Genomic DNA, 8,550 nt, shown 5'->3' on the forward strand with positions numbered 1-8,550 from the left:
TATGACAGAAGCTGTGACAGAAGCTGCAGTTAGTGACCGCTGAGACAGGTGGCGCTGTGATTACAGCACCACGGTCTCAGTGATCACACAGAGCAGACGAAGAAAGTCCGTTCTTCGTCTACTCTATGGTGATCTCCATCGTCGCCGCTGCTCGGTTTTAATACGAGTGATCTCATTAGATCACTCGTATTAAACGAGCAGTGGCTCCTACTACTGAATACGATCGCCGTCGCCGCTGCTCGGCTTTAATACGAGTGATCTCATTAGATCACTCGTATTAAACGAGCAGTGGCTCCTACTACTCGCCCAGCGCCCGGAACTGCATGTCTCGGGCGTCGGGATTCGCTCCATAAGACGCAGGCACATTTTCTCCCTCCTTTTGGGGGGAAAAAAGTGCGTCTTATGGAGCGAAAGATACGGTAGTTACAAAGATATTGAGCATTTTTTATAATGTGTCCTCTATATGTAGGTCACTTAGGGAATGTTTCATTTTTGAAGTTAACGTATATATACCTGTGTCCTTCATTGAATCCATACTTTGGGATAGCCAAGTAGAAAGGTGTCTGCCCGCCTTCAAATCCTAGACGAGGTTTGTTTCCTCTTTGGGTTTCTCCTTTGTGGCCTCTACCACTTTTTCTGCCACCATGTCTTCCACGACCTCGTTGTCTTTCCTTAGAACAAATGAGAATAAGTCATCAGAACAGAAACAATAGGCACAAATCCATTGAAAAGGAATATCTGACCCTAGCTATATGTAGAGCTGTATGAAATTAAAGTGAACCTGTTCTTTGACTGTGCACGGCAAAGCAATGGGCTCACTCTATGCCGATCCCCCAATCGTTTACACATACATTCCCCTTCATTCCCTGCTCTTCAATTAGCTAGAGCTGCAACAATTAATCGATTGAGTCGATTAAAATAGACGATGGAAAACGTTGCCAACGTTTTCCATCGCCGATTAGTCGGCTATCGATAGGTTAGTCCGTTAGGGGCTCCACACATGACCAGAGCCGCACGTCACACGCGCAGAAGCCACGCCCACCGCTGCTCCTCGCCTCGCTGTGAGCTCCCTCACTGCCGCACTCTTGATGGTGTGACTGGGCCCTCTATGCATGGGGTCAGCACTGAAGGATAAAGCAGCATTTTTTTCCTGGGAAGGTTAGTATTTTGGCCCTTCTGGTATTAATTTATTTTTATATTGCAACACAACTTGACAGATGAATGTAGTCTTCTGTATCTGGGCAGGACACATTTTGGTTGCTATGGCGACTAAAATAATGCTGTCCGGTGATATAGTCATTGAAGTCTCTACTTGCAGACATATTGACTGCAATTTCATCAGTCATCGCTAGGTGACGTCTGGAAGAAAAATGGCCGACGATCAACGCCTCTGTGTGTGCCTATGTGTGAGAGAGTATCTGTGTGGGCTAGGGGTCCCAGTACAAGTCTGTGTGCCAGCAGTCCTAGTGTGCATCTGTGCGTGTGCCAGCAGTCCTAGTGTGCATCTGTGCATGTGCCAGCAGTCCTAGTGTGCATCTGTGTGTGTGTGTGTGTGCCAGCAGTCCTAGTGTGCATCTGTGTGTGTGTGCCAGTTTGTTCATAAACGTGACACTAAACTCGGGAGTTAAATCCTAAAATGCATTCAGGTACTTTAACCAATAAAAAAAAAAAAAAAAATTAGTTTATTTGTGTATAACTCGGCTGTAGATCCTCAAATCATCTCTGAATTGGTGCTGACACTGTCCTTCCTCCTGGAGGGTGGCTACTTTTGTTCCCCATGGTCCCTGTGTGTGTTGTAAAGTGGTCACCGCTCCAAGCTCGCTCCCGTGATAGACTATAATCTCAATACAAACTAAAATTCCATCAGGGGAGCCATTTTTTACTATTTCTATCCTATTAACCGAACTTAATAAACCGGCTAACTACCGTATATACTCGAGTATAAGCCGAGTTTTTCAGCCCATTTTTTTTGCTGAAAAAGAAAATAATAGTTAGCTGCAGCTACAATTAACCGGTGGGAGCCAGGAGAACTTGTCCCATAAAAGCTCCAAGTCATGGCATAAAGGAAGGGTACACAACTCTGGCACTCCAGCTGTTGTGAAACTGCAAGTCCCATGAGCCAATGCAAGACTCAGAACTGAGGACTCTCTTACCGTCCCTATGTGAGAGCAGTGTGTGCCAGAGCAGGCAATCACCAAGCACCACTCCTGCCATGGTGGAAGGGGGGTAAATCCCTGCTTCCTTAGGTATTAAGTACATCAAATCGTTTTCCTGGGCGCAAAGGAGTGCAGGGAGCAACAGGAAGACAAGTATAAGCAGCTAAAGGGGGAAGGGAGGGGGGGGAAAGATTACAATGAACCTGCTGCTTTGCCCTGCAAGGAAAAGACACAAATTCACATTAAAGTATATGAAAACCCAAACACTAAAATCTCATATTAGCTTCAACATGATAAAGAGGAACTGAACTTTAAGGGCGTATTTTTAAAAAATATTTGCAGAGCCATCCATCCTGAGAAAAAAAGCATATACCTTAATTTTGTTCAAATGGAGGCCAGAAGGAATGTTATTAGTATATATTGTTTCCAGATCAAATGTAATATCAGGAAAATACCACATTTTGGCCACTAGATGGAAAGATTTTCCTGTACTCCTCAGCTCCATCTAGTGACCGTGCAGCATATCCAGATATTACATTCGACCTGAAAAGAAAATACATTAAACAACATTTGTTTTGCCACTATTTGTGCAAGACAAATGGCTCTGAGAATTCTTTATAAAAGCCCCCCCCCCTTAAAGTAAAGATTTGTTATGTTGCAGAGAAGATGTATTAACTGTGCCCGAGCATAAGATTGAAAAAATTTCCTTTTTTCTTGAATTCCTCCTGAAACATAGCAGTGCTTCCTAGTATTCGAGTGTGCCTAGATGCTGCTGTACCTACTGCCTCATAAGTGTAGTGTGAGATCTGTTGCCTCTAGCTGCTAGTCCCAAGAAATTTGCAGGAAAATGTAATGCTGTCACTATTGTTCTGCTCACCTTCTTTACTTCATGTTCTGACATGAAGTAAAGAAGCCCTGCCTCTACCAAGATGGCCACCTTCACAGGCAATACTGGCGACTAGTCCTGTGCCCTTTTGGGCACAGCTTCCAGAGCTTGTATCCTCTTTAATGTCATTTTAAAAGTAAGTTCCGCACTTTTTAAATCTGCAGCTTCCATTGTTAACAAATTAGAGTGCCCCCTTACGTTGATCGTCCCCATTAGAGTGCCCCTCTTTACGTTGACCGTCCCCATCAGAGTGCCCCCTTTACATTGACCGTCCCCATCAGAGTGCCCGGCTTTACATTGACCGTCCCCATCAGAGTGCCCCCTTTACATTGACCGTCCCCATCAGAGTGCCCCCTTTACATTGACCGTCCCCATCAGAGTGCCCCCTTTACATTGACCGTCCCCATCAGAGTGCCCCCTTTACGTTGACCGTCCCCATCAGAGTGCCCCCTTTACGTTGACCGTCCCCATCAGAGTGCCCCCTTTACGTTGACCGTCCCCATACGCTGATCGTCCACATTAGAGTGCCCCCTTTACGCTGACAGTCCCCATCAGAGTGCCCCCTTACGTTGATCGTCCCCATCAGAGTGCCCCTCTTTACATTGATCGTCCCCATCAGAGCGCCCCCCTTTACATTGATCGTCCCCATCAGAGCGCCCCCCTTTACATTGATCGTCCCCATCAGAGCGCCCCCCTTTACATTGATCGTCCCCATCAGAGCGCCCCCCTTTACATTGATCGTCCCCATCAGAGCGCCCCCCTTTACATTGATCGTCCCCATCAGAGCGCCCCCCTTTACATTGATCGTCCCCATCAGAGCGCCCCCCTTTACATTGATCGTCCCCATCAGAGCGCCCCCCTTTACATTGATCGTCCCCATCAGAGCGCCCCCCTTTACATTGATCGTCCCCATCAGAGCGCCCCCCTTTACATTGATCGTCCCCATCAGAGCGCCCCCCTTTACATTGATCGTCCCCATCAGAGCGCCCCCCTTTACATTGATCGTCCCCATCAGAGCGCCCCCCTTTACATTGATCGTCCCCATCAGAGCGCCCCCCTTTACATTGATCGTCCCCATCAGAGCGCCCCCCTTTACATTGATCGTCCCCATCAGAGCGCCCCCCTTTACATTGATCGTCCCCATCAGAGCGCCCCCCTTTACATTGATCGTCCCCATCAGAGCGCCCCCCTTTACATTGATCGTCCCCATCAGAGCGCCCCCCTTTACATTGATCGTCCCCATCAGAGCGCCCCCCTTTACATTGATCGTCCCCATCAGAGCGCCCCCCTTTACATTGATCGTCCCCATCAGAGCGCCCCCCTTTACATTGATCGTCCCCATCAGAGCGCCCCCCTTTACATTGATCGTCCCCATCAGAGCGCCCCCCTTTACATTGATCGTCCCCATCAGAGCGCCCCCCTTTACATTGATCGTCCCCATCAGAGCGCCCCCCTTTACATTGATCGTCCCCATCAGAGCGCCCCCCTTTACATTGATCGTCCCCATCAGAGCGCCCCCCTTTACATTGATCGTCCCCATCAGAGCGCCCCCCTTTACATTGATCGTCCCCATCAGAGCGCCCCCCTTTACATTGATCGTCCCCATCAGAGCGCCCCCCTTTACATTGATCGTCCCCATCAGAGCGCCCCCCTTTACATTGATCGTCCCCATCAGAGCGCCCCCCTTTACATTGATCGTCCCCATCAGAGCGCCCCCCTTTACATTGATCGTCCCCATCAGAGCGCCCCCCTTTACATTGATCGTCCCCATCAGAGCGCCCCCCTTTACATTGATCGTCCCCATCAGAGCGCCCCCCTTTACATTGATCGTCCCCATCAGAGCGCCCCCCTTTACATTGATCGTCCCCATCAGAGCGCCCCCCTTTACATTGATCGTCCCCATCAGAGCGCCCCCCTTTACATTGATCGTCCCCATCAGAGCGCCCCCCTTTACATTGATCGTCCCCATCAGAGCGCCCCCCTTTACATTGATCGTCCCCATCAGAGCGCCCCCCTTTACATTGATCGTCCCCATCAGAGCGCCCCCCTTTACATTGATCGTCCCCATCAGAGTGCCCCTCTTTACATTGATCGTCCCCATCAGAGTGCCCTCATACCATTCTTCAGCAGGGAGGAAGCTGCGAGGTGAAGCAGGCTGAAGGGCTATACGAAAGAAGTTATTCTATCATGTTATGCCCTGCCTCCTGTGATGCTGGAGCCAGGGCAGCAATGTGACATCATAGGATGCCGGATGTCCTAGCAACTAATGGCTGTGGGGGGAATGGGAGGGGGGCATGTGATGTCATTGGTTGTTAGGATACCGGCGATCTGATCAACCAATTGCTGTGGGGGGGGGAGGGGATATGACATCATTGGTTGTTAGGATACCTAGCAACCAATGATTCCTTTCTAAGGAGAATAAGTTTCATTGATGGAGGCGGTCTTCATAGCTGTCAGATGGTAACATGTATGGTGACCCTTAGAGGAATATCAAGGTCCTGCATACAGCTCAGTCCTAGGATCCAGGGTCCCCCCAGGAACAAGGAGGGGATCTGAAGCCAGCAGCAGGTACTTGGAAGCAGTACAAGTCTGTGCTTTATTGGTAACGTTCATTGTAGGGCTGCAACAACTAATCGACATAATCGATTATAATCGATTATTGAAAAAGTTGTCAACATGAACAGCTCCAGTGGATATGACAAGTTCACTGTAAAGCCCAATTCAACCTTCACTTTAACTCAGCTAAATACATTCCAGGAACATCAAAACAAAAAGGTGTACAAAGTCTTCCAGTACATTGAAGAGCCTGTCCCAGTATACTTGCAGAGTGGGGGCCTGTATCTCTGTGTGGAAGCAGTGGGCTCTCTGCAGAGGTCCAATACATCCTTTTTTAAGTCTGATCTCTCCAATAAGCATGCAGCATGCATGAGCTTTACTGACTGCAAAGCTCCAGGTCTGACTCGGCAGGAGTAGTGTCAGAACCCTGCAGAGAGGCTGCTGCTTCACAATGAAAAAGGTCCCAGTCTGTGGCTGCTGGCAGGAGACAGGCATTTCTACTCAGGCTGGGTCTGCTTTAGAAAGAAAATAAAGTGTAGGACATTGAACACTTTTTGCTTTGATGCAACTGAAATTTAGCTGATGTAAACTGAAGGGTTATCTCCTCTTTTGTGTTGGGGGGCCAGAGTAAAGCACATTCACTTACCTGATTCCCACTCTCCCTGTGGGCAGCACTCACCTTGTCTTCCCCTCCGCTATAGTTGCTGGAATGTTCCTCGGCATCCTCACATCTAATACAGGATGGTCTACGAGACCTCCATTAGATGTGATGTGATGTAATGGTCCTTAGACTGCCAGAACCCCGTGGAGAAGATGCTGCGGGGACAGGTCTAACAGCCTGGAGAGAGCAGTGATCAACTAAGTAAAAGTGATTTACTCTAAAACTAGCATTTAACCCTTGCAGTGCAGGGGGCAGCACCACTGCAAAGGGGGGGGTGTTTGCCCTGAGATGGGTTTGAAGTTCATCTTACCTACGGCAATATCTATACCAGCCACCCATATTCGTGCATAAAACTGAGCATGATCACCAGATTAATGAATGAATATCAGGCTGGCAGGTTGTATATCAGGCTGGCAGGTTGTATACCAGGCTCAGGCACCGGGTTATTCTGGTACAAAGGCATGCTGGTACTTGCAGTTCTCTCAGAGCTTGGCTGAAGCTGTTCTGGCTCCCAGAGGACGGAAGCAAGTGACCATGTGCCAAGTCTATAGCGCTGTGCGTACTCCGATCTGTCGGTTCTTACCCTGTGCCGGGCTCCGGGGTTTGGTCTCAGATTGGCCAGGGACACTCGGGGCAGAATCTTCAAAAGCTCCCCAGCTGTCTTCCCGCTGCTCCCGGAGGCGGCCATGTTCGCATTCTGAAGGGCAGAATGACAGTCGGAACCATGTGACTGCCATTCACTCATAAACCACGCCTCTAAGGCTTTGCTTTACGGCGGTGACGTCAGATCAAAGCGCAGTGGTTCCGCCATGTTGGTGTTTGGCATTGTGGTGGAGATAGATGAGACATGCGGGTGTTACACTGAGTGATCTTCTGATTCGGGGATGTCAGTTATGCAGTGATTAATACAAACAGGAGCAGACAGAATCTGGAGCCGTTGCTTATGGCAACCAATCAGCTTCTCTCTTTATTTTGTTCAGTCAAGCGTTACAAATGACACATAATTTGATTGGTTGCCATGGACAACTGGTGCAGATTCTGTTTGCTCCAGTGTTCATGAATTCCCCCCATGGAATGCCAAGTCTATCCATTCTTTGTGTTTATTAGAGAAGTAATTACTGGATATTTGGTCATCTCTGATCTCAGCATTTGCCAAGATGAATGAACTCCCATGCATTGTGTCAGCCCGGCCATTCAAAATGACTGAAGATTCAGAACTTGGAAGAAGACTGGGTTAGGATGGAAATCATATTGCTGGATGGGAGTAGAGTAGCGTTCCACTTTAAAGAGCTCTAGATGCTGCTTGTATCTGACACTTTCCGGTGTGTGGGATACCTGGGGACAGGCTATTAAAATGTCTATGACACTCTTTAGAATCCTGCCATGCATCTGCACAATAAATACAGATTCATGTATTTATTGGAAACATACCAGACATCTGACGGATGGTCCGGGAGGCTCCCGCTATGAGATAGCGGCTCCCTGACGCCCACGAGAGAAACATTTTATCCTAGCAGAGTAAACCTTTACGGGATTCCCTGCTATCTGCTGTTTTGTTTTTGTATTCCGACAGCCACTGCCGTCAGAATAAAAAAAAAAATTAACAGCAAGCTGGGGAATGAATAGCTAGGCTGCTATTGGCCATTTCAAACCAATAGCAGGCTGACTATTGCACCTGCCCACTGCTGCTGTCAATCAGCAGAGGTGGACCTGAAGTTCTCTGCTGATTGACAGCAGCAGTGGTAATAGTAATACCATCAGCACTCCTCTCCTGCCAATGCTGCCTGTCATAATACCATCAGGACTCCTCTCCTGCTAATAGTGCCTGCCGCAATATCATCAGCACTCCTCTACTGCCAATGCTCCCTGCCTTAAAACCATCAGCACTCCTCTCCTGCCAATGCTGCCTGCCCTAATACCATCAGCAGTCCTCCCCTGCCAATACTGCCTGACATAATGCTATCAGCACTCCTCTCTTGCCAATACTGCCTGCTGTAATACCATCTGCACTCCTGCCAATACTGCCTGTTGTAATACCATCAGCACTCCTCTCCTGCCAATACTACCTGCCCTAATACCATCAGCACTCCTTTCCTGCCAATACTGCCTACCGTAATACCATCAGCACTCCTTTCCTGCCAATACTGCCTACCGTAATACCATCAGCACTCCTTTCCTGCCAATATTGCCTGCCCTAATACCATCAGCACTCCTTTTCTGTCAATACTGCCTGTCACACTGCCATAAGCACTCCTCTCCTGCCAATACTGCCTGCTGTAATACCATCTGCA

At 48.5% G+C, this 8,550-nt stretch overlaps 1 protein-coding gene across 1 annotated transcript in view; it reads right to left on the reverse strand.

Moving 5' to 3' along the window:
* The window catches only part of MRPL15 (mitochondrial ribosomal protein L15), a 16,100-nt gene extending 9,092 nt beyond the window's left edge, over positions 1-7,008 (reverse strand). Inside the window, exons 1-2 of the mRNA XM_018567296.1 lie at positions 6,843-7,008; positions 514-671 (exon numbers count right to left, since the gene is read on the reverse strand). Coding sequence (XP_018422798.1) covers positions 514-671; positions 6,843-7,004 — 320 coding nt within the window. The 5' untranslated portion in view covers positions 7,005-7,008. The remainder of the gene's footprint in view (positions 1-513; positions 672-6,842) is intronic.
* Positions 7,009-8,550: the final 1,542 nt, after the last annotated feature.

Source organism: Nanorana parkeri, unplaced genomic scaffold, assembly GCF_000935625.1.
Source record: "Nanorana parkeri isolate BGI_ZX_2015 unplaced genomic scaffold, ASM93562v1 scaffold1027, whole genome shotgun sequence".
Classification (NCBI taxonomy): Eukaryota; Metazoa; Chordata; class Amphibia; order Anura; family Dicroglossidae; genus Nanorana; species Nanorana parkeri.